The 27,544-nt window shown below is 37.2% G+C and overlaps 1 protein-coding gene across 7 annotated transcripts in view; it reads right to left on the bottom strand.

Moving 5' to 3' along the window:
• Window positions 1-7,021: 7,021 nt before the first annotated feature.
• tns1b (tensin 1b) overlaps window positions 7,022-27,544 on the bottom strand; it is a 60,877-nt gene continuing 40,354 nt past the window's right edge. For 3 of the 7 annotated variants that reach the window (XM_043248924.1, XM_043248921.1, XM_043248926.1), the window contains 14 exons: window positions 24,972-25,067; window positions 23,353-23,370; window positions 22,953-23,121; window positions 21,360-22,402; window positions 20,842-20,928; window positions 19,285-19,413; window positions 18,629-18,724; window positions 16,392-16,469; window positions 15,412-15,483; window positions 14,572-14,598; window positions 13,291-13,459; window positions 13,118-13,186; window positions 12,635-12,664; window positions 7,022-10,406 (listed from right to left, as the gene is read on the bottom strand). In XM_043248924.1, coding sequence (XP_043104859.1) covers window positions 10,265-10,406; window positions 12,635-12,664; window positions 13,118-13,186; window positions 13,291-13,459; window positions 14,572-14,598; window positions 15,412-15,483; window positions 16,392-16,469; window positions 18,629-18,724; window positions 19,285-19,413; window positions 20,842-20,928; window positions 21,360-22,402; window positions 22,953-23,121; window positions 23,353-23,370; window positions 24,972-25,067 — 2,225 coding nt within the window. In that variant the 3' untranslated portion in view covers window positions 7,022-10,264. The remainder of the gene's footprint in view (window positions 10,407-12,634; window positions 12,665-13,117; window positions 13,187-13,290; window positions 13,460-14,571; window positions 14,599-15,411; window positions 15,484-16,391; window positions 16,470-18,628; window positions 18,725-19,284; window positions 19,414-20,841; window positions 20,929-21,359; window positions 22,403-22,952; window positions 23,122-23,352; window positions 23,371-24,971; window positions 25,068-27,544) is intronic. The other 4 variants (XM_043248922.1, XM_043248925.1, XM_043248923.1 and 1 more) reach the window with 3 other exon arrangements.

Below are 27,544 nucleotides of genomic sequence, written 5' to 3'. Positions count from 1 at the left end.
TTGAGCTAATGTTAACCAATGCAACCTTATTGGAAAGAGTTACTGAAGTGTATTTACATTGTACATTACCGTATATTATTATAAAATTACATTCATTCAGTGCAGTGCATTTTTAATGTCACTTTAGCGTTTTTTAAAAGCAGCATCACCTACCTTTACATAAAGGATGTATGTCTTAAAATACTGTCTAGCTAGGCAGCCCGTTAGGTATTGGAACAATCCTACACGTGAACGTTTGCTGAAAACCTGACGGCAAACGTCAGGCCGTTCTTGTGGAAAAGTAGGCATGATTACATGTGAGGCTGACCAGCGGTGCACCTCCAGCCCTCCACCTAAATACCGCAACCCCACACAGCTGTAAACCGCCCTGACCCGTGACGACCCCGGTGCCATCTGTTGCAGCAGGCGCAGATCCCTGCCGATGAGCAAGGCACCATTAGCGCAGAAGGGCCCCCGTGGTAAGACAAAGCACGGGAGCCTCGTACCCGCACAATGCAGACGAGAGCGATACCACCTGAAAGATTAGCGTAAGTGCTCGGCGTGTGAATGTGCCGAGGCTCTCGGGGGCCTGACTGCAATCTCCGCTAAGAGCCCCAGCTGAGCGGCCTGTAAACTGAAACGGAAAAAGCACCTGACCTGTTTGGGTAAACGGAGCCGGATGGTGGCCCGTCTTAGTGAATTCTCCAAGGAGGGGTCCGGGGAGGCGGGTGTGTTTTCTCCATCTTAATGGTTCCCACCCGCCTTTCCAATCATTCAGGTGTTGTCCCACCCCCCTCGCCCGTAAAGAGGAGACACCTGATCCCTCTTGGGGTTCCGCATTCAGCACCCCCCCCTCCGGGCATGGCTCAGCTATGACCTCTGACCCTTACTTTGCAGGCTATTTATATGGGTGCGTACTTGACCTGACAGCTAAAGAAAAGGAGGGCGGGGGAGGTTAAGCTCTATCCAGATGAGAGGTCTGAAGAGAACTCTGTGTACTAAGTTAATAAGGGCACCGGGGATAGTTACAGGGCAGCGCTAAATGCTTATATACGGGCAATTCGGAAGCGAACGTCTAGAAAGTGCACACGTATCAAAAAGTAGTGACCTTACGGTGACTTTATTTGGATTTTTTTTTTCTTTTCATAGCAAGGTAGTTGCGTCCCAAATGACGCATGTGGAAAGTGCACAGAAAAGTGATGTTGCTACTGTGACATTATTTGGGACGTTTTATATTCGTAGCAAACTAGTTGCATCCCAAATAATGCACTGGACACTTATTCAATGCACTATGTACTCAGAAGCTTATTTTGTCATCCAGCATAGGAGTCTCTTACTAATACATAATTAAAGCTGCGACAGTTGAGTGCATAAAGCATATAACAGCATATAACATCATATAACTTTGTGTTTTTTCTTATTTAAGTGCATCATCCGGGCAACTGAAGTGCCCTTTGTACCCTTTTTTATTTTAATTTTGAACAGACTAATCACACTATTAATAATAATAATAATAATAATAATAATAATAATAATAATAACACAGTATAGTGCATAAAAAAATACATGCATACAGGAAATACATGCTTCTGAAGGATCAGGTTACACTGAAGAGTAACAGTTCCTTTTTTATATTGTAATAATATATCACAATATTCCAGTTTTTAATCAAATAAATGATGCATTGATAAGCAAGAGACAAAAACGTTAACTTTTTTTCTTTTTTTTACCTAAAACAGTTTTGAATTAGTCTGTAGCTTCCTCAACAGCGATACTCATCTAGAATAAATCAGGCTGGAGATCTGAAAGGTGTGACGTGTGTTCTCCGAGGCTGGCACTCTTTGATAATGCTTTATGAGCCAATAGAAGGTCCCAGGACTCCTTTAACACACACACTGTAATAAACACATTCTGTGCAGTGTCTTACTGGGAAACACGCATCAATTCTGGACGTGCTGTCAGAGGCGAAACATTATTACGATGTGTTACTGAGGAATTTTACCTCTTTAATTTATGGAGGGAAAAGAGAGAGAGAGGAAACATCCCAAAGGCTGAAAAATGCTGGCCAGACACGCATGTGCAGCTTAGCAATAACATCCTGGAGCGTGTATTTTTAGTAAGCAAGCTTTGGCCCTTGCTGTCTCAATGGGGTGCTGGCAGGGCCAGATCGTGGTCCCGTACAAGCCCCCTGGACACACGCTTCAAACGCCTGACCCCCACAGCACCCCTAGTGGACATACAGACACCTATTCCTATTTTAAAAATGTAATAAAATTGTATGCAGTGTACAGTACACCTTCAGGGACAGTACATTTAAAGGGACTAAACAGTTTATAGTAGCAAATTTAGGATACATATTATGACTATGAATGTGCATTTTTAAGCGTAGGTAAGGTACAAAGTTAGTACAAAGTCTAATTGCGATATTTCTGTTAGGAAAAATGTGATTGTGGATAAAAACACAAATTATTGCTTTTTTTCTGCACAATTTGGCCTAAATTTTGTGATTGTCCATGAACAGAGCTCTAAAAAATTGTAGTTGTAGTAGCAGTATTAATAATATTTCTAAATGAATATTTTCAAATCACAGAGAAAGTCATAAATACAGTAATAATAATAATAATAATAATAATTAAAAACATATACATTAGGTGCGTAGATGTAACCCGGTCTTAAGTAGAAAGTGTATATTTGTAGCAATAGCCAAAATTGTATGACTCAAAATTATAGTATGCCAAAGATTATCAGGATATTAAGTAAAGATCATGTTCATGAAGATATTTATTAAATGTTCTACCCTAAATACGTCAAAACGTAACTTTTGATTAATAATATGCATTGCTAAGAACTTCATTTGGACAACTTTAAAAGCAATATTCTCAACATTTAGATTTTTTTCCTTTTTTTTTGCCCCTTCAGATATTGTTGTATAGTTCAATTTAAAAAAAGGCAATTATGGCTGGTTTTGTGGCCCAGGGTCACATATAAGAATGAAAAAATTATTGCATCAAAAATTGTCTAAAAATCACATAAATTTATTTTTGCCTTATTTACCTTTTTGGATTATTTTTGATGAGTGTACATCTCTTTTTTTGCATTCTTGGACTACTAAAATAAAAAATAAAATGAATGTTTTTAAGAAAAAAATGTATATAGTATTTTATTTTACATTAAACATTACAGCTGTAGAACTACAATACTTAAGACCGTCAAAATATTTTACTGCAAATAGCCTTTGCGATTTCTTACTCACAACGAGTTACATTTATCCATTTAGTTTATTTAACAATCATCCATACCTGGCTGAATTGTAATATTTAAGTATCGGCAAGCATTAGATAAATTTCCACTGCAAAAATGGCTTCTTTGCCAAGTCAAAATGTCTGAAAATCCTTCAAATGTATGTTTATTTTGCGTTACGGCACTGGCGGATTTAAGCATAAACAGTTTAAAATCAAGTGAAAGCATCAGTGCAGTAAAACAGTTATAGTTTAGAATAGTTTTTCCTGTTCGAAGGACGTTTTGATACTTGAAAAGCAAGTCACGAAGCATGAGACTCACCGCTCATGCTTTATACACTGAAGCTCCTGCTCTTCAGCTTCCCCTGGCAGTTTTGGAGGCCATAATCCAGCCCTGGAAAAAAAAACAAAAAAAACGGGAGAGCGTTCGATTCAGATTTACTAGTTCCATTCATTTAAAACCATAGTTACACAGACAAGCGAACACAAATCCCATCCACAAGCTGCAAAGCGAGTGTGAAAACTCACCTATAGGCCTTTTGCGAATCACGTTTTTCATCAGACTTGAGTATGATTTCAGGTCAGCTCCTTTGAGAGCGCCATCCAATCCTCGGTACGAAAGGGCGTCTCCCTCCCAAAGCTGCCACCATTTCGATGTGTGATGCAAGGACAAGAGGCTTTGCCAGGCGATAGGACACCTGTTCTCCAGAAAGATTACTTTGCTCAGCAACCAGACGAAATATTGATTTTCAGCTTTTCCTCCCCAGTTCGGATTAGAGGGTTATCCTCTCCTCGGCCTCAAATGGACCGCCTAATTCCTCCCATCTTGTCATTTGGACCCCCTGCCGAGAGCGTTCCCAAAATCACAAAGACATTTGCCGGGGGCGGCCCACACGCACGCTTCAAACGCCGTGTTGTACTTTTCCATCGGCCGTAACGTCAAACAGAGATGTTTTCCTGGAGCGATACGGTGTGTATAAACTGTGGGGCTGAGCTGGCTCCATTGTTTGGGTGTCGGGGGCGGACAGCTCTTCCAGTCACACATCGGTGAGATCGCCAAAGCCAGACTCGAGCTAACAGAGAGCGTCTGAAATTCTTCTGGGGCCTTATCTGCCCCGCTACCAGCATCAATAATGCAGTGTTACTGTGTAAAGGACAGATAAGCACACCCCGGCCTGCATCTATGCCATGTACACACAGAGAAGGCAGCTGCAGCTTGTTTTAGGATGGGTCAACACTGACATCAAATGGCCGGAGGCTGTAAGTGCAGCATCGCAGCGCAATTTGACCTTTATAGTGCCAGGAGTGAATAAAGTAAATCAGAGATGGCCAAATAAGAACCCACGGGCCCTGTTTGACCCCAGTGACCTTTGATTCAGCCATGCAATATCACAAGGATGGAGGAAAGAACACGAGGTGAAGCATCTTAATTGTTTAGATCTATGCTATACCTATATTTTCGGATTCAACGATAGAAATGCATTAATTGATGCACATTTTAATGCAATATAGTTTCATATTTACTTTCGCCTGTGATTCTCAATCAGGTTTGATTTTTGAACCTCTGTATACCGCATTTGAAATCATTGCATGTTTTACAGTTAGTCTTCTTTAAAATGTGTTACTTGCAGTGTATTTGTAATTATTTGAAAAGTGTACTAGCAATTTTGTACAAAATTGTATTTTATTTTTCAGTTTGGTAAACTAAAACATTTCCAATGCTTAATTTCCAATGCTTTAAAAAAAATGAAATAAAATAAATAACATGTTTTCAGCTAGTTGTTTAATTTAGTTTTACTCAATGTACTACAATAGCTGATTAGTCAAAAACTAATACGAATGACCCAAAAAAAAAAAAAAAAAAACCATATACATATATATATACATATATATATATATACATATATATATATATATATATATATATATATCCAAAGGAAATATATATATACATATATATACATAAAATATCCAGACAGAGAACATCACTTTTATTTGCAGTGTGATGAGAAGTCACGGTAAAGGTTATTTCCATGTGTTTTGCAGCATAGCTACTAAAGGCTTAAGATATTTTTCAGTCACATTAATTAAAAAGCAATTGCGGTCGGAAATTATATTTTCAAACTTTGTCAAAAGTGGTGCTTCTTTACCAAATCTTATGAAAGTTACATTAAAATCTAAAGAAACTTGTCATCCAAAATATTAATATAACTATATTGTTCTTGCCTTTATAGATAGAAATAGTTAAAGTGATTCGCTGAGTGTATGTAGGCAGAACAAGATGATACTAACCAATAACAGACTCTCAGTCTTAGGTCAGTTTGAAGGGCTTTGTCTGACTGATCAGTGGAAACTCTGAGTAATGCTGTAAGAGCTATTGTTTTGCTCCATAATCTATCGGGGCTTTGAGTGACCCTCCCAACACAATGGGCCAAAGTTTTTTGTAACCTTTTAGCAATGTGAATAAGTAGGAGTGCCCCAACTTTGAACACAGTTAATGAGAAAAGGGTTTTGCGCTTACTGATCTGCTACATAACTCCATAACTCCCAAATGACATCACCATCTCCACCTCGCTCGTGGAGAGATGTAATTATTGAAAGTGAGAGAAATGCAAATCAACACATGCCTGTCTCCTCTACTGGATCTGCAGTCTGCCGAAAACTCATCTGTTGTCTGGGATGAGCTAAGCGTGTACATCATGCTGCCGACGTTCAGGGGATGTACAGTCAGCTCCAAAAGTCTGCATTTTCAAATAAATGAGCATTTATTAAATATGAGTTTTGAATAAAGATTATTGTAATTCAGAAAATTAGAAATTAGATTTGATTAGCTAGAAAAATCTTTTTTTTTTCTTCCTCAAAAATGATATTTCAAAAATTTATATTTTTATTCCTTTTTTTTATTTTTTGGTCCTTTTATGGACTTTGCTTCTTAAACATATATACATATATATATATATATATATATATATATATATATATATATATATATATATATATATATACAGTATATATATATACATATATATATATATATATATACAGTATATATATATATATATATATATATATATATATATATATATATGTATATATATATATATATATATATATATATATATATATATATATATATATATATATATATATATATATATATATATATATATATATATATATATATATATATATACACACTATATATATATATATGTATATATGTTTAAGAAGCAAAGTCCTCTGAACAAAGTCCATAAAAGGACCAAAAATTAAAAAAAGGAATAAAAATATAATTTTTTGAAATATCATTTTTATATACACATATATACTTTGTTTTTTTTTCAGGACCGTTTAACCTGTTCAAATCATCCCCATTATTAATGTTACGTGTGTCTGTGCATATAGCCAAACACCAAGTAAAAAAAAAAAAACATAAACTGCTAAACTTTTGGGTCAAAAATGACAAAACAGCACCACAGGGTTAAAAAAGAGTCAAATCACAAATGTTTATTTTTGCTACGAAGAAGATAATTTGAAATACTGCGCGGGCAATCTACAGCGCTTGACCTGCCTCCAAGGTTCCTTTGTATGTGAGTTTATTTTTCCGTCTCACTTTCCACCGTATGTGACTGAAGAGCTATGGAAAAAATGTCTTGGCCTCTGAAGTGACTGGTACTGTGACAGTTGCTTTAGTAAAATCAAATACCTTTCATTCAGATCCGGTAATGAAGTGTAAAGCTCCACCTCGTTCACATGATTAGCTAGAGACAGAGCTTCCAAGAAACGCACAAACCAAGACAAGCTTTCTAGCAACAGTGTACTTTAATGTAACTGATTTGGATCGCTCTTTAATGTATTTTTTATTTTTTTTGCCAAAACAATACAATGAGGCTGTAAAACATGAAGCAAATAAAACGACGTGGTTCTGTACAGCAATAGTAGCTCATTCACACATTCTAAGTCTGTTAACGAGTGGACATAAAAAAATATAATAACACAACACCGCTGACTAATACATGGAAGAGTGGGGAGTTGATTCTGATGAAAGGTCTCTTTTCTCCGACTGCCTAAATGTTTTCAGGTAAATGTAAAAACCTCGTAATTTCTGTGTGGTTCGTGTCGTTTATCTAAGCCTGCGCACCGAATGAAATATCCAGAAAGTCAAGCAAAGCAAGTAAATATATATTCTTGTGTGCATCATCACTCTTACACCCTGTTTACACCAGACGCGTCCAGCACCACCAACGTGGATGACTTCAATCTGAAATCAGATCATTTCAATTGCAAATTTCATGCACGTGAATTAGCTAACTGTTAAATAACTGGACTCGAAGTCAATTTTAAACCATCTAACCAAATGCAAAATTGCATCTTATTTATCACTTTCCACTTTGGATTGAAGCGCGGCCTCGAGCCTCACGTCGCTGGACGCTTCCAGCGCAAACATGGTTTTGCTCTTAGGATAACTGAAGCGGTCATGTTTATTTGATATTTTGCTCTTTTTTCAGCTCTTGATCATTAAGTGCTTTGCATTCTTTTGGAGCAGTTTTGTAAGGCTAAACACCGGGGAAAACATGGCGACCAAACACAGTGGAGCACGCCGTATAGCATGTGCTTCGAGTCAAAACAGACCCCCCCGCCCCCGTGCTAAAAAACCGCCGTTCGCACACGACCAGACAGTGATCAATTCTCAAACTAAGGCGTACAAACGTGAAATAAAATCTTTGGCAAAATAAAAAAAATGAAGTATTTACATACACAAAAGCAAGACGCCCTAATCGGGGAGACGCAGGACAGTTTTCAGGGTGGCACTTAACCTAAAGAAGTGGGGGTACTTTTTCTGCGAATCACAGTTAAAACACTGCAGTATTACTTTTCATCTAAATTTAATGAGGGTTCAGAACGGTTCCGTGAATCTTAAGGGAGTTTGTAGAGGATGCATAGATGCCGATATCGCTGGCAATACCCGACAGCGCCTCACGATGGCAGTATAAAACAATACTGAATTCTGCCTGAGAGAGTCACCGCGAGTGGGTTTCACCGAGGGCTAAACACTGGGAGGGAAAGGGCGCCAAAATAATAACAATAATACAAAAATAAAGACGCTTCCTCACTTCTCTTTACACAAAGCCTCTTGCAGTAAACGCATCGGCCAACTCACTTTATCCGAAGAAACTTTAGGACGTAATCCTTACGTACGCGCGAGCGAAGTCTATGTCGATCTAAAGCTAAAGGAAAGCGACGTGAGAAAATATCCAATAATGACAAAGCTTTCCAAATACATACACTTTACACCATATATCATAAGAACGCTTCTCAAAATCTCACGATTTTGTAATATTAGCCAAAATAAAGATTATTTCTTTTGGAGGCTAATCTTTATGTAGACTATACAATATATCTATGGGTAAATGAGTTAACATGGAGCAAAACAAAAAGTAGCAAAAACATAATAATACAATAAATATTCAGTAAAATCACTTTCTGATGTATTTATATATATATATATATATATATATATATATATATATATATATATATATATATATATATATATATATATATATACTTAGCTTACTTTGGGGTAGAATGATGGTGTGAGTGTGTTTGAAGCGACAGTGACAGATCCACACAATGATACACACTCAGACCTGAAGAGAAGAGAGCACAGCAGCGGCTCATGGACGCTAAACAACTGCTGACCGGGAGATAAGATCTCGAGAAGATATTGTGTTATTGAGGTTACAGCTACCTGCTTGGAAAGTGCAATAGAACAGCATTTCGAATCAGACGCCATCCATTACTGTCCACTTTTTCCGAGTGGAAGGAGCTGAATGCAACGTTTTGATTCATGATGGGAGTTTTGGTTCCTTGCCACTGTCGCCGAAAACCATTATCAGTTTGACTGCACTGACTATCCGATGAGACCTGAATTGAGCTGGTTAATAACATCACTGTCTTCTCTAGAGCTGCCTTTGAATTCATATTAAATACTGCTGAACTTTTCAGCACTGAACCGAGCCAATCTATTATCTTCTTTAAAGTAGGTTTACAGCCAAAATGTAGGTTCTTCCATAATTAGTTCATTTTGACAATTTAATTCTGAAATTTCCTGCACAGTGCATTACTGTGCAGCTGCTTTAAAACGATCAATCCGTATTGTATAAAGCGCTACAGAAACTCGAAATATGTGGTTATGGAAACAGCTGCACCCAGACAAAGATGAGCATCTTTTTAATACCTGCATTTTTTTTACACCCGTCGGTCTGACTTCAAAAGCCACCGTATTGCACTTTCCTCAGTTGATATATGAAAATTAAGACTTTCCTAATGGCAACAGCTGGACATTTATGGACCTGTGAATGGAGACGCTGAATTACTGAAACAAAAACTCCAGCGTCCCATGTTCTCTAAGAAGAGCATCTTTGAGGATGGGAATTTCTAAATCTTACTTGTATCTTCTGCCAGTCTGTTACATGCAAGGGACTTGTAACATCCCCTCAACGTTTTTGAGTTTATCCAAAGTGGACTCTTGGCTTATGCAAAGGTCTTGCACTTGTAGCGTGAGAAACAGGAGCCGCATTCAGAAGGAAAAGAGGTGATGCTTCAGTTCATATGTACAGTTTTAACGAAGCAGCCGTTTACCAAGATATACAAGGACGCTTGAATAATGATTGGTTTGTCCTGACTGCTCTCTTATCTTTGGTACATCAGCCCCACATTTCAGCCTCCTCGTCAACCTTTTTTTTTACTTTTTCTTTTCCTTTTTTCTTAAAAAAAAAAAAAAAAAGCAACGAAATCACCAACATCATTTCCACGTCCCCTCACGAGATGATGATCACCTCCCCTCTGTACTTCACTCCTCTACACCCACACTGCACTTCCTCTGTCCCTCTTCCTCACTGCCATCCGAATAACCCTTCCTCACACATACACACAGCCTCTCACCCAAACATAGAGAACGAAAAAAAAAGAACAGAAACTTCAAAAGAATTCAAACACAACAACAACGAAAGTCCTCCAGAAAGCAGCGCTGCGGGAAGAGTTCACCGCTTCTGAGAGCTGATCATCACTTTAGAGACGAAGTTGACAATGGCCGTGGCCGGTTGATCGGCATCCATCTCGGCGAACAGGTGACTGACATTGTCTGTCGTGCTGCCTTGCTTTCTGGCCACAAAGCCAAAGAACCTGTGGGAAAGTAGAAAATAATCTTAATGCGCTGTGTGTATTAAGGACAGTTCACAAAGAACACGTTCTTGCATTCTGCCTGCAGAACCTAGTGAAGACTTCAAACTAGAGCGTTGGTATCAAACCACCGCAGAGTTTAGCTCCAACCCTAATCGAACACAACTGATCCAGCTAATCAAGGTCTTCAGGATCACTAGAAACTATCCAAGCAGGTGTGATTCGGAGCTAAACTCTGCAGAGCTGTGGCCCTCCAGGAATTGAGTTTGAGATCAATGGATTAAAGGAATAGTCCAACCAAAAAAAAAAAAATACAAATAAAAAAATTGTCATTATTTACTCACATGTTATCCCAAACCTGTATTAATTTATTTATCTTGCTGAAAACAAAAGAAGATATTTTGCAGAATGTGGGTAGCCAAACATTTGCTGACTTAAGGGAAAACTACTATGGACTATGAAAAATACCAAGGAACTGCTTGGTTACCAACACTCTTCAAAATATCATCAAATAACTTCAACAGAAGAAAGGAAACTAATTCAGGTTTGAAACCTGAAAGTGAGTAAATGATGATTGTGTGAACTGTTCTTTAATGCAGTTTCTTTAAATAAAATGTATTGTATAATTGATGCAAACATAGTTTTTTATTTAATATTTCAGCATTAAATTTCTTGAATGTTACTGCTAACCTGACAAAAACACAGTATGTGTATATGTATGTCTTTATTTCTTATTTTCTAATAACAAAGGTAAAATAATGACAAAGATTTTTTTCTTCGCCCACTTTGACCTAAAAGTTTGCCATTCTTTTTCATGTTATATTTTGTTACCTTAAAAGAAAATGTGTTTGTAATGCTCATAACAAACATGCTAAATAGTAAAACCAACATGACAAAGAATCGTGGTAAAATCATGAAATGTGAAATTGCTGATAAAATTAGGATTAGATATTTTTGCCGTATGGCCCCCCTATAACTTGTGCTACAACTGTTTTGCCTGTGCTAGGAAACTTTCATCCTCTGTAGTGCCAGTGTTATGCGTACAAAAAGTTATAATTTATATAATGCATTTAAAATTTCTGCAATTTTACATATTAATTAAACTGGAAACATCATTGGGAAACCTGCACAGTAATAAGAATTGTCCTAAATGTGCTTAGTTTTCCTGAAAATAATGTCACTATGCAAATAAATATAAAATCTAAATATTCCTAAAACAGGCTTATTTCACAGATTTTTCTTCTTCATATTGGGGCAAAATGTGACCTGAACACGTTCTTAACAAAACTGCCCTAGTTGTATTGTGAGCTCTGGCACTTATGCTGGCATCAGATGATAAATACCCTGCTCTGCCCTCACATGATCCGAACATATAAACCCAGCAGCATTCTTCATTCTGTCATGATATTAAACCTGAGCTTCTCCTGAACCACAACAGCAGAAGTTCATCTTGAATGCCTCTAACATCATGGGCTTTCATCCTCAGGCCAGTCCAATGATCTGTTCTTCCTCTAAACACAGTTCCAGTCCAATCTCTTTCAAAAGCGGCCCAGATCGAGCTGTGAGGGCTGTCACATGCCTCATTGCTCCGGGAGCGTAAAGTTTCTTGTGTGTGAAAACTCAAGTGCTTAGTAAAGATATCTGATCAGATCGGCCGTGAGTGGATCATATCATACTTTTCGTTTTGGCCCAGACATCGCCTCTGTGATTCTTAGAATGAGAACTGGCTCTTTTTTTGTCTCTTTAAGAAGATCGTTCACCTAAAATGAAAATTCTGTCAACTCCTCCTGAAACACTTTATAGATTTTTCCTTCTTATAGATACCAAGAGAAGAATGTCTGTTGATGGTAAATGGCTACCAGCAACTGTTTGGTTACCAACATTTTTCGAAATATAATAAGCTTATACAGGCATGGAAAAACTTGGGTGAATAAATGACAGATTTTATGAGCATGATGAAGCATCTGAGAAGCGTTTATCCTTCATGTATGTAGTGTGTGGCCTCAGAGGGTAAATCATGACACACGTGTGTGAGGGTTAGCAGGTTAGCGTCATGTTCTGTGCCGTTAGCTGAGACAGCAGTGATCACAATCCCGCTCATTCATCACTATAGCCCTGAGCACAAGAACTCTATCCCATGATGCACTGGGGAGAGGGAACAGCTCTCGAGACTGATGAATATCTAAACTGCTTTCAGATAAAAGATCAAGTTCACGGTTATCAAAACTTACTTTGCAGTGCCACCCTCTGGTTTGCTCCACCTGGAAGGAGCAATTGACATTGAAACACATTAACTTTGAGCAACTACAGCATTAACTAAATAGTAATACATTGTATTTATATATTGGTATTTAAGGAACACAGATGATTTACGATAACACAGCATTAATAATCATATTATAAGTAATACTAGTTCATAGTATATATTAATTAATTAATTAATCGCATCCAAAAGATTTTTTGTTTACATAATGTATTTATATGTGCTGAGTATATTTATTATGTATATATAAATGCATGTATATATTTCTGAAAAAAATCTCTGGTTTAAAAAAAGCCTCGAATTGTAATATTTCTCAACATGAACAGCGATACAGCCTGACAGGCACAAATATAATTCTGATCCTGTCACCAGATCTACTAATCAATATATAAATGTTGTGACATTGACCTCTGTGGCTAAAGTTAACTCTAATGTTTCAGGGTTTGCTTACTTCCTCTCCTGTGGATCAATGTCGCAGAACGTGACTGTGCTGATGGGATAATGGCGTCTGAAGAAAAGCCTGTTGAAGAAACGACAGGTATGTGCTTTTAAAACATGTTCGGACGTAGCTTTCGAGAACGTTACGATTTAAATAGAAAAAAAGGAAGAAAGAAAGAAACTGACTTTCTCTGGTTGTCAGTGAGCGTGATGCCTTGTGCCGACACCTTGAAGTGAACGATGGTGGCTGAAGGTGTCGGACTGGCTGTCATGGTTTCTGAGATGGCTTTGGCGATGGCCTGAGGCCCAGTCAGAGATTCCATATCCACAGAGTTTATGTACAGGACATTGCATGCTGGGAAAGACAAGAAAACACGCATAGATCAATAATCATGCTGGCATCTGCAGAGAATTAAATTACAGCTGCATTATGTAATACATAGGCCTTAATAAACTATGAAGTTCAAACATACAGTGATTTCATCAAACACACGCATATCATTAGTATATTCTGCATATGCATAATCCAGTGGTTCTCAACATGTGGGTAGGCCTAAAATGCTAAAATATTCATATCCACATACTTATACACGCCACACTGATAATTCATCAGGGTTATAATATGCTACATTTGTTAAATTTTTACTGGTATTTTTATTATTTTTTTTATTTGATTATTTTTTTTTTTATAGTTTTAGTTAACAGTAACAACACAAAATGAACTAATGAAGTTTGTGTGCAGATTATTATTTGTATTATTATTAAATATATTCTACTTATTTTTCATTTTCATTATATATTTTTCTTAATATTATTTTCAGGTTAAACTACCCTTCCACACTGCTTCAGAAAATTTGTAATGTTTTATTTATTCATTCATTCATATTTAATTACAAAACACATATTTGAAATATTCTATGCATTAAGGATTTCTACGCATATTCTAGGCGTTTGGAATTTGGGATGCACCTGCCTTTTTTCTCATTGCAATGAAGCCTTAGACTATAGAGAATAAACATAAAAAATATTTTTATTTATTTATTTTTAAATAATTTTTTTCAATTTTTTTACAAAAAACAGCAGTATGTACTTTACTCAAATATGGCAACAGCATAAATGGAGGGCCCAAGGGTGTCTCAAGGGTGGCGCTAAAAAGAAATTGAGAACCACTGGCATCCATCAGTAGATCCATGCATAGTAATCTAACACCAGTCATGACAGAACATGCCATATTCATTTAGAAAGGTGTTCTTGAAATACAGTCGAGGCCTTGACAAAAAGCTGAAAACATAGCAGCCGAACAGTTTTTAGCAGACAGGTAAAGGTGCTTCTGGAGGTCTGGACCATCACATGCACAGACAGAAGTAAAAGAGGAGTGCGGTTCTTTCTTTAGACACAGCGGTCGAAGTCAGGTTAAATACAATGAAAGATAAATGAATAAAATACGCAGAGCATCACTGGGTTTACCATGGGAGTCAGCTGGACTCTTCTGCCCTAAATCATTTCCACAGGAGTGACACCAGGGTGAGGAAGAACATGGCAGTTGGTTCAGAGTTGAAATCAGATCATAGACAAGTAACAGAGCTAGTGTGATTGAATTAACAATTAGACTAATGAAATAAAACCTTCATTAAATGTATGTGGAGAGCATCTATGACGAATAAATATTGCTAACAGATTCGCATCTATTATTGACAGCTAAATTTAAAAACCTGAACAGATTCTACCTTATTTAGGGGATTTTGCTGAATGAACTTTAAAAAACAAAAGTACTGTATTAAAACAAATGTTCCAGACTCTTTTTGACAATATAGTTATATATGGATATTACAGTGCCTTTTTGACAGATATATATGGAAATATTTAATTTTTTCACTTCAGTGAAAGCAAGAAAATATTTTTTTTTTAACAAATACGTTTAAATTACCTGGATTTCTGTTAATGCATTTATCTTTTAACATTGTTAATATTAACTCCAAACATTTATTAATGCCAACATGTATGGCATAATATAAGGCAAAACATATACAGTCAAGCATTTCCGACTGTGCAGCTTGCATTTTTGTTAAATGTGTGTTTTAATGTTTATTCACCGCCGCCTGTAACTTTGATTATTGCTTTAAAATAAAAAAAAAATAAAATAAAAATAAAAAGTTAAAAGGTAGTTTTCTGTTGTAGTTAACGTTATGCCACAAATCACCAGATCTTAATTTAGAGCTGGAACGTCGCATTTTATGATTTTAGAGCAATAGAGATACAAATAAAGAATTGTGATATGACAGTAATCACTGATGTAAATATTCTCACCTGCGCCCTGTTTGAGCATCTCAGCCGCCGGGTTTGTTGGCGTTGCGATCTCAGGCGACTCCTCCAGAGGTTCTGTCAAAAATCACAACGGGTCAAAGTTTAGGCTTTCACATCCTGTCCATTTGACCTGTCATAGAGCTGCGAGAATTCTTGCTATGCTAGGAATCAAAGCTCCTGGCTAAAACGCTGTCACACAGTGTTTGGAAAGGCAGAGATGCGCATATAAAGGTGTGTAGTTCTGTGCCCCCCGACACCTGGATGGCATATAGCAGTTGGCTGAGGACAGAGGTCAGCTGAACGTGCAGACCCCGGAAAGCGCTCGCAATTATTCACACCAGGCAAACAGGACATACATCATCTTGACAGAAAGCGCAGCTAAGTAAGGTCATGCTGAGTGGGCATGTACAGTATGTACACGAACGCATAAAAAAGTCACAATGAAAATGACGTATGCATCTGGCTTTACTTTTGCATTTCTATACACCGCATTTTGCTTTAATAACAGCATCACTCAAACTTCAGGTTTTTGAAAAAGGAGATGCTTAGGTTTCCATCCTTGTAATTTTATGCAATTTTGCCTAAAAAAATGCGGACGTAGTGGGGAAAAAGTGCATTTATATGTTAAATAACAGCTTTATTATGCAAATTGTTTTCGTCATATTCTGATTTCTCACATAAAAGTGTATTTGCAGCTTGCAGCCAATGTCGCATGCTTATTTGATTAGTTATTTGAATAGTAATAGCAAAAATAGCTTTCAATAGTCCACTTTAGACATTTTTTAGACTCTTTATTTTGACAGTCTACACTGAGAGTTAGTAGACATGTAGCTGCAAATTAACGAGAATTAGTTACAAAGTTACTTATAGTCTGTTGAATGTCTAAAGTGGAAAATCTAAATAAAGTGATAAACCAAAAGGTTTAATAAAAAAATTTAAAAAAAATTTTTGGACCCCACTGCATTATAGATATGACGTCTCACCTCTGGTTGGTACGACTAGTTTGCAGGGTAGAGCCAGTGGAGTGATGGAGTGCTGGTAGACCAGTGCAGACAAGCAGCCTGAACACAGAAGATGAAAACAAAGTTGATGTCAGATTTACGAGTCGAAATCAGAAGAAGGCATACTCTACATTACGTTCCCTGAAGTGGTCAAAATTTGATGCCCGGCACTGACAATCCATAAATTCATGCCGTTGACCAGGGACACTAGATGTAGATGAAAGGGACACTCATACCGACACTTGCTTCAACCTCTAGAGTCTTCATTTATTAAACCCCCGCTTCAAATATTTGACTATATTAGGAAAAACAAACTCTGGAGAGACTTTGTTTGGGCAGAAAGCTTCCTACTGCTCATGAGAAAGAGCGGATCTGCGGAAGCAAAAAGTCCAGGCTAATAGTGGAAAGGAGTCCTGGTTGCCAATTTTAAAAGTTATTATCAGCTTTTAAACTCTCCTCCTTCAGCAATCAGATTTTATCTAAACTAACAGGAAATGAAGACAGTTTACTTTAAGGCCCCTTTACAGGAATTGTTCGCTACTAAACAGCTGCTCACCTTTATGTTGTTCCAGGCCTTTAATTTGGAGCACAAAAACTGAATTTGTCTTTTTTAAACATTTGTGACCCTAGACCACAACACCAGTCATATGTTGCACAGGTATTTGTAGCAATAGCCCAAAATACATTGTATGGGTGAAAATAACAGATTTTTCCTTAATGTCAAAAATCATTAGGATATTAAGCAAAGATCATTAAGTTTCATTAAGTTATTTAGTAAATTTTGTATCATAAATATATCAAATTGTATTTTTTAATTGGTAATATGGATTGCTAAGACCTTCATTTGAACAACTTTATATCCTAACAAACCAAACATCAATGGAAAGCTTATGTATTGCATTTTATATTACAGCTTGATGATGTATAAATCTTAATTTGTAAAAACAGACACTTTTGATTAATTTTTTGTGGTCCTGGGTTGGAATTAAACAATGACCGATGCTTTCAAGCTCCAAAAACAGAAATTAACAATGCATCACAAAAGTAGCATGCATATTATAATGCATCTGTGCCTTCTAAACCTATATGGTAGTTTCATGTAAGAAAAAAAAGTATGTTTTAAAGTTAAAAGATAAGTTGCTATTCAGTAACAAAATCAAATATGGCATGTTAAAAGCATTGTGTTAGGTTTGATGTCAATGGTTTTTTTCACAAGACTAAAAACCTGACATGTCACAAGATTTTAAGTGGAAAATAACCACAATTTTGATCTTTTCATCACATAAAGCTATCATATGTCAACTTCTACGATATGTTTATACAGCTTTTAAACTTTTGATGGCCATAATCATTGCGCACTGCATGAAAATTAGAAATTCACCTGAAAAATGAACAACATACGGGTTTAGAACGATATGAAGATGATAACATTTTTGTGTGAACTGCGTCCTCTGGGCGTCCTGGCAGAGATTCAGCTGGAGGAGTGGAGCTTAGGTACTTTTGTACATTTATTAACATGAGTATTATTCCCGACAACACCAGAACCCTGCCAAATTTCACCCACACCTGCTTTCATTCCCACAAATCAGAGCTGTCCTTTGTCTGTTCTGCTTTTCATACTAAACACACGTTTACCGTAACGGGACCTTTGAGTTCTTGTGCAAGCTGCCCAGCCTTGAATTTTTAGACCTCCTTATTTGATGTGGAATAGGGCATATTGGAAAAGACAGCACCGTCCACTGAACAGACTAGGCCTCCGTGTAATGTGGTCAGCAGACAGTAAATTAGAGAGGGGTTGTTTTTAAGCTGTACTTAATAATGTCAGCTGCTTCCATGCTGTCGTTTGGGCTACATATGTTCTACAGCTTTCTGGAAGCTACACGGACAGCTTGATTTAAAGGGAAGGATTCACATGCTAACTTGTATTGAAGAGCAGAAACCACACAAGCGTTTGTTCTACAAGCTTGACAGATTGAGCTTTCACATTAGCGAACATTCAACAAATCATTCTCGCGTCAGTGTTCGCAAGCTACGAGAAGAGCAATGAGGCTACGTTGGCAAAGGTCCTGCAGAGAAAATTGAAAAATTCACCCAAAGTGGTTCAATCGAATTAAAAATTAAACGTGTTTGCAATGTGCTAATACTAAACACAGGTCGAAAGGTGTCAAAACAAATTTCGATTGAAATTAAACAAATTCGAACAAATTCGTTTGATTTACCAAAGTACGGTTCATTAGGACAGCCCTTCAGTCTCACGCCTTTGGGACTCGTCTCGATCAGAAAATGTCTCACCAGCTCGTTAGTGACGTCTCCAGCTGAAATAATGATGGAATAAAAATTCAAAATTAAGTAATACAGCATAATAAAAACAACTAATAATAGTGTAATTTGCCTCTAAATTACATTATTTGTTCTTGATTATTTGCATTGCAATACTTGAAATAAATTTAGCAATGCAACATTTATTCAAATATTCATACACAATTGACTAAACTGGTGTTTCTCAAAAAAAGGTATTTTATTTACATTCATTTATTATAGTAAAATTATATATAATTTATTTATTAATTAAATGAAAAATAAATAAATCTACTAAAAAAGTAAATTACATTTTGAATGGTTAAAACTATTTCATAACACAATGTTTGACTGTACCGCAACTACCTTACCACAGAATCCATTTATGCAATAATACTGAGTAAATATCGATTTATGCAAAAATACTGTCTTTGGTTTTCCTTATGAACCATGTGTTTTTGTCTGCTGCGGACACAACAGGATTATGATCCAGGCCGGGTCAGATCTCCTGTCTGGAATACATCTGGCAAATGATTATCTGCATTAGCCGCATGCCTGGAGGAGGCACATGAAATACCTTTCTTTGTAGGTTGCACGGTCGGAGGTGGAGAGGCAACTTTCATGGCCAAGCCGTAGGCTCCTCTGAAAGAATGACTGTCCCGAATGACAAAGGCTCCAGGATCTTGATCCTTCAGCATGCTGATCGCTAGAGCAAAAAGGAGAAAAATAAAAAAGGTTTTATTTGTACCATAACGCCAGCTTTAGTCTTATAAAATGTAAAAAAGTCTTATTTTGTGGGACAAAATGATACAGACAAGCTAAAATGTGTGGCATCCCTGGTTCTGTTTAATGCTGTACTATATACTAATACTAATAATAACCATAAAGAATATAAAGACTATATCCATAACTTTAACAAAGCCTTCTCAAAATATGCATAAGTACAAAATAAAATGCACTTTCAGTCATTAATATAAATACAATTATATAGTGTATTCATATATAAATATATGGTAACACTTTGTTTTATGGTATTTTAACCAGTTGCCTATCGGCATGCATATTACTACAGTATTAGCCATTTATTAGTAGTAACTAAGCATCTATTAATGCCTTATTCTACGTCCTTAATCCTACCCAAATAATAACTATTCAAAATAACTACTTACATACTAACTATTAATTAGGAACTTATTAAGGGAAAAGTTCTATTCTAGCAAATATATTATAAATAACAATGTGTATATATATATATATATATATATATATATATATATATATATATATATATATATATATATATATATATATATATATATATGACTATAAATAATGCTTGACAATGATGTCTATGCTACATGTGTGCCTTTAATATAGCATTTTACATTATTCTATATGAATAATCGTATTCCATAAACACTGATAGAGGCTGTTAAACTGCACATGTAAGAATTTAAAATAAGAAGTTTTTTAAAATATCTATTCTATTCTATAATATATACGTATATACTAATGTATATTTTTTGTATATTACATTCACCAAGCTTTTGTTGTTTTTGTTATTTTTCCATATTCACCAGGTGATTTTGTTTTCAAAATATTTTTTTAACTATTCTTTTATTATTACTTTATGTAAGTCACTTTGGATAAGTGTCTGCTAAATGAATGCGAATGCTTTTTTCACCATATGACTTTTTTCCCCCATTATTCACCAGTTGGAGATGTGAAGGTGAAGGCTATAATATGTTAACAAATTACTGTAATGTACCCTGCAGTTTTACACACACAGAGATAGGGAGCGAGTGGAGGATAAAACCTTGCTAAGGAGGTTTATTCGTTATCGTTAAGACAAGTTAATGAAGCAACAGATGCAGATGTTCACTGGATTTAACTTAGCACACATGTCGACTGCTGTGTGATGTCACTGCATGTGTTTGCGTTTAGACAAGACTCCAGCGCAGATGATCTAATCCAATAAGAGCACAGAGGAGAACCAGATGTGGAGACCAACAGCAATTGACCTCATATAGGGTGGCGTGAGACATATTTTACTCTTTATGGGAGTTATGAGCCTCATTCGGGGGTCTAAATATAGATAAATTAACCCTGGAACACACATATAATGTGTCCTTACCTTGGTCTCTGGAGATGTCTGGTTTATACCAGAATTTGGAAGTGTCCTGGACAAACTTCACATTCATCCTGGTCTCTGGACTTCCATCTGGGAAATAAAATATGCACTTTAATTAGCAGTCTGTAAATTGATACTGGTTTAACATGCTAATGCTAATGAATGCAGTACTCTTTCAAAACTAGACACACACACACACCTGTCAAAAATTATTATCATTATCTTATTAAATCATCGATAGCAACACTTACAATAAGCACACGTTTCTCACAGCCCAAGATCCTACAACAGCACTGCTGTAATACAGTCTTACTGCTCTGAGAAAATGCTTAGTATGCAATAAAAAATATAAATTTAAATGCTATCTTAAAAGACAAGGAAGAGAATGCTTTTTTAATAGATTCTCATCAACAATTTCAACTGACAAATGATCTACAAATTATTCACTGTTTCAAAGACAATTCATTTTAAATCCAATTCAGTTTGAAGGCATTCTAGAATTTATCTTCATAGAGTCTTACCACACATGTTGAGTTTGGAGAAGTCAGGGAGCGTGTGGAAGAAATGGACGCTTGGTGTGCTGCCGCCACTGGACACCGGTGAGGACATCTTACCGTTGAGCGTTCCGTAGGACAGTCCACCATTTGAGCGATCGCTGTTGGACATGCGTCTCTTTTCGGGAAGCTGAGGTTGAGGGGCAGGACTGCCCTGTCTATATCCCACTCCATCTATGTATCCCGCTGGAGACACTGGGAAAGAAGGTGTAGATGGCGGCTGGTATCCAGAGGAACTGCTTTGGCGTGAAAGGGCCCCGTGCCGCTCTTCAGGAGTGGTGTAGCCACTGTACATCGGGTGTCTGTCCAGACTGGGGCTACCCTGTGTTAGGGACGGATGACGTCCCAGAACCGGACTGCCCTGGCTGGGATGTGTAAGTGAGGATTGCCTGCTCAGAACCGGGCTACTCTGGTTGGGTTGGGTAACAGATGGCTGTCTGCTCAATACCGGGCTGCTTTGGTTTGGCAGAATGATTGGTTGATTCAGGGACGGTTGTCGGTTGAGGACCGGGCTGCTTTGGATGGCTTGTCCCATAGGTTGCCTGCTGAGAATCGGACTGCTCTGAGTCCCGTGGGTGACAGGATACTGTCTGGACAGCATGGGGCTGCTCTGAGTTCCCTGGGACACCATTGCCTGTCTTCCTTGCAGGGGACTACCAGGCATTCCAGGCAGATGACCATTAGCGGAGGTCGGCTGTCGGCCCATAACAGGGCCGTCCTGATTAGGTAGCCTGTGCTGGAGGCTGGGAGCGGACGTCACGTCTGGCAGGACGGCTTGGTATCTTGTGCCAGGGCTTCCAGCAAGTGGCTGGATGGTGGTTTGCATAGCCTCTGGTAGAGACGGGCTGATATCAGGGGCAGTGTAGCCACCCAACATGCTGCTAGAAGTGGGGTAAGAGGGTGTGGGTGTTTGATATGTGCTTTCGGAGGGCTGGGAGTGAAGGACGGAGTCGACAGCAGCCTGGGAAAGAGAATTCAACCCCACCCCGCTATCGGTCAATGTGCTTTCACTGAAGGATGCAAAAAAAGAGAACAAGACTGATTAGAAAACATAAGCTCATAAGGACTGACATTAACATTCATTAATAGCCAGATTGCATTCTGTATTTCAAAGCAGTTACTGTGTCATCAAAAAGATTTGCACTCACATACTCATGAAAATGCTATTTTTTTTTCTCTTTCTTCTTCTTATTTTTTTTTTTATGTGACAGTGAATTTTTGTAACATGGATTTGTAAATATGGCTTATAAAAAAACTAAACTAAATTTTTAGAAATGTTAAAAAAGTGATTATAAAATAAAATACAATTTTGTTTTTCACTCTAATTGGCATGCATATATTTTTAAGTTAAAGTAATAAAATTCGTAAATTTAAAACTGAAATTAAAAATAAAGTTAATTAAAAATGCAAAAAATAAATAACTTAAATTAAAAATATATATTTAAAAATATATAAGAATAAAGCTAATTTGAAATAAATAATGTATTACTATTTTATAATACTACATACTGTAAATTACACTCAAATAATGCTATGAAACTGAGGGAAGTGGTAACTTACACTGCATCTGGGATCTGAATGGGGCTGCTGGAAGAAAGAGGAGCGTTGTATGCATGGGACGGCCCGGTTGGACGAGCTAAGCTGTCGCTGTCATATGTTGAAGACACAGGTGAAGCTGGTGGACCACTTGCAGCTGCTTTGGCCACAGACTCGACATAGCTACGAGGCTCTGGCAAAGAAACAAAGAGAGAAATACCTGAGTGGATAAGTCAAACAAAACGCCAAAACTAAGATGATTTATAAATACTTTGTAAGGCCAATAGGTGACATCTGACCCTGATATAGGATAAAATGAGTTGTAATGAAGAATTTGGACGACTGTGATGTAAATGACAAAAAATCGACCAGAAGGTGAGGTGGTTTGGATGTAACACTAGACTCAAATCTTGTGCATTCTTACCTTCCTCATCCTCACTCTCTGTTTTCCAGACAGCAGAGGAACAAAATTATAAGACAGAAATAGTAGACGTTCAAAGAGGTTGGGAGAACAAGGGAAAACTGCCAACATCAGCATGAAAAAATAACTAACAATAACAGCTTTCTTCCATAATCACAAAAACGGAACCTCTGTTTGCTTTCCATTCAAGCTAAGCAGAAGGTTATTTATTAAGAAAGGACAAAAATACCCACTAAAAAATGTAAAAGTGGTACTTATGACTTGCATTTTGTTTCCTTTCGTATTTTACACAAGAGAAAAAAAATTCAAAATGACATGAACGACATAATTAGAGAAATGACACATTTGTGTAAATGATTACTTTTAAGAGAATAAAAATAGCACAAGAAAGCACAATGTAATCTTCATTCGCATTTATGCTGCTGGAAATACCAGCAGGCCTCAGTACAGATTAAAATATCCAAAGTTACTTCCCTTATCTTCAAATAAGCTCATGACATCATTTGAGCTAACAATAGTAAGACAAAAAGGCCCCTGTGACACATCATCTCGTAATAATGTTAGTGTGTGCACTGTATGTATGGCTCTTGTGTTTTGGCAGGACTCAAATTAACTCCCTGAGGAGCCACGCTAAAATCAGCCCTGCATGAGAACTTGTTCCAAACTAAAGAGTCTCCGCAACTCCTCATAGGATCCTGTTACTTCAGAGTCTACAAAAACTACATAGTTTACACCCGCTGGTCTCTGACGGTGAATCTCACTGAACCTGCCGAGACAAGACCAGGTCATATATCATCCTGAAAATCAAAGGAAAAAAACAAGAAACGAAATGCGGACTTGTTTTCATGAGTTCTCCCTTGGACACATTGTAAAACTGCATTAAAAGAAACAATTTAATAAATTATTTTTGGCTCTATTTTTGCTGAGCTTGCTAATATCAAGCTTAAAAATCACCACCCCATCAAACATTAAATATATCCTCGGGACAAAGAGAGTGTAATAAATCAACTTAAAAAAGGTCTATGTTCCAAAAACTTGTAAGCTGTCTTCTACTGCATATACAGTATAGGGAGCTATTTACTAAGACAACAACCTCATATGTGATTGATTACCTTGTTTGAATTGCAATTGAATTGCAACCTTGTTGAGCATAAAGGTTTTTATGCAGAATTAGATTTTTTAAAAATCCTCATTCCGAACTTAAGTTATGAGAATTTGACCAATGGGGATTTTTTTTGAAAGTGCAATAACAATATGACCTTTCGTATAAACGATCCCTTAAAATGCGATCTAGGTAGGCAGCTCACTGGGTTCACTCTCTCCCACAGATACACACATACAAACACTTTAAAAGACCACAGTAAAATAATCCCAATATAACCGCATATGAAAAGAAAACACCAATCCATTTAAAGATACGTATGAGCTCACAGCTCAAGAGAGTAGAAAAGGAAAAGGGGAAACATTTGAGAGGGAGAAATGAAAGGTTATTTTGATATATGGCCCACTAGATGTATTTGAGCTCCCTTTATGGAGCACAGCGCGGAGCGGCTCAAATCAAAGCCATAAGACCACGAGTGCCTGAAAGTGCATTACTCTGTATTATGTGCGTAAAGCCTCACCTGAGCCGGTCTGGTTGAGCAGTATCTCAGCAGGGTTGTGGGGCTTCAAGCCCAGGAAGGACAGTGGTGTTTTAGCCAGTCCAGGAGGAGATCGACCTAAAGCAATAAAGCACAGAAAAAAAGGTTTTATTTAGAGTGTTATTACTTGTTATTTATAACTTAAAACATACTTAAAGCAAGTACATGAAGGCAAATGCTTGTAGCTTGGCAGGCTTGATTTGCTGCGATCAGAATAGGGTTGATAAAAAAAATAAAAAAAACTGAAATATTTTTGTTAAGTTCCATCAAGTGGATTTTGAATGCAAGAATGCATCCCGCTTAAACAACTGATTCAATTCTGTCTTTTTCACAGAAAAAAATAATAATAAAATAAAGTTTTTAAATCAATGAATGCCAGTTGAACAAAAATATATACAAATTCATTCTAAGTGCATGATTAAATGCCAATATTTGTAATATTTTTAATGAGTCACTAGTTGCTCAATTAGCTGAGCTAAATTAAACAGTCCTATTTGCAAAATGTTTCAGACCGCAATTCATAATGCATTATGTAATGCTATAAGTGGTGCTACTGTATATAGCGGTCTTGATATGTTTTTAGCAAGCCAAACACACATCTGGTTTAATGGCACAGACATTTGAAGGTAACTCTATCACCCCCTTGAGAACTGAGGTTTGTTACGGCAGGAGCAAATAATGTTCAGTATGATGGTGCACTTGCAATCCATTGGCCAAGCATTCACATCTGCGTTTGCGTACTTGTGCAAAGTATGTTTTTCTGGTCCTTAGCCCTTATAATACAGATCAGCATGTACCACTTTCATCTTCAAGGCGTCAGTGTTTGACAATCTTATCAAAGAGACTGACTTTCAGATCAAGAGCCTTTGAGAGACTACCGTGATACGCGTTGAGCTTTTAAAGACAGCAGACTGAGGTGGCTATTTCAGTATGTGACATGGCTGGGGAATGAGCTAATGTCTCATGCTCTGTGGCAAGGCCGTGCAAGCGCCTCTTTAAAAGAGTTAATGATGTGATTAACACTCGCTGTAACGATGCCCAGTCAAAAGAACGAAAACAAGACAGATCATGCAGACAGCATACACCTCAGCAGAACAGCTCTCGAAAACGTCACATTGAAAACATTCAAGACCTCGCTACACAAGGAACTGCTACGAACAACTGGACGAGTGACTCAAAAACAACACATAAACAGTGGTGCCCAGCAAAACGAGACTGGTGTGAACACACAAATGAGGAAAATAATGGTGACGTGGACGCAGAGCTGTGGAAAGCAGCACGCTTGAAGACAGCGAGAGTTTTAAGTTTAGAAGATGTCTCTAAATTGCACAAACGATGCACACATTTTTGCACCATTGCATCCCGAAATGTGTCAGAGCATAATACTTAATGCAATACACACTTAACTTGAAATGTGAGTGGAAAAAAATGCAGAAAAAAATTGTAAACAACTTTTTTTATTTACTTCTATCAGACAGTTATTCCTGGATGTTCACTAAAAACCGCAATAGTTGACTGGCAAGTGAGTGGGTGGTCCTCTGATTGTAGTTGGAGTGATCGAATCACACTGTTTTACCTTAGAAATTTAGAAATGGCTATTTCAGTCAGGTCGGATCATGGTGTTCTTCAGGGCTGCTCTCCACATGCATTCTAAGAAAGGCCAAGCATATGCTTGCATTTTGGAAGGGCCAAGTTGATATCACTGCTGACACACATGCATCCTCCACTTACCAAAGAATCCAAATCAATTCTTTGTTTGGCAGAATAAGTGCCTCAGCATTGGACACAAGGAGAAGGGAAGGGGGTTGTATAGAGAAGCTTTCCAGCCTCCCGTTATCTGCAGGAGGAGGGAGCCACACAGACGTGCTACTAGAAAGTGGCTACTGGATACATGTGAGTGTCTGTCCACCTCCAAACAGAATAAGAGACCCTACAGGTCACCTGCTCCCCAGGAATCCAACAGAACCATTCAAATTTTTTGAGATTAAGCCATGTGTTAGGGCTGGGCTGGGTATATATATTTATTTATTTTATTTTTTTTCCAAACCATGTTTAATATATTTAATATATTAATTACATGTTTTACATATTGAGCATAAATCCCATAAATTCCTATACCAAATGTAATTTTTCCATTTGCTATTAAAGTTTTAATTACATGAATTTTATGAATGAGTTTTGATTTTGTACTTTTAAGCATACTGAACTGAATCACAGGAATTAATTATTTTTATTTTAATTTAGAAACTTGAATGAACAGCACATTAAATCACCAGCAAAACAACTGCTAATATATCATGAATATTCAATATACCTCCCAGGCCCAAGTATCCCTTGGTAATGTAACACAAACAGACAGGACTTGATTGATTATGTTTTGTGTTATTGCAGGCTGAAGCTCTGTTTTGTTCTCTGAAGCCAAATCTAGGTGCTCGTGGTAGATGAACTAGTCTGAAGAGCTTTGAACGTGAAGTGGCCTCAGGGTACGATGTCAGCTCGAGAGAATGACTTGAATGGCTTTCAAATTAGGTGTCTGGTAAAAAGAAATGCTGTGG

This window comes from Puntigrus tetrazona, chromosome 9, assembly GCF_018831695.1.
Source record: "Puntigrus tetrazona isolate hp1 chromosome 9, ASM1883169v1, whole genome shotgun sequence".
NCBI lineage: Eukaryota > Metazoa > Chordata > Actinopteri > Cypriniformes > Cyprinidae > Puntigrus > Puntigrus tetrazona.
Note: the sequence above shows the minus strand (reverse complement) of the source record. Positions and strands in the feature narration are given on the sequence as shown.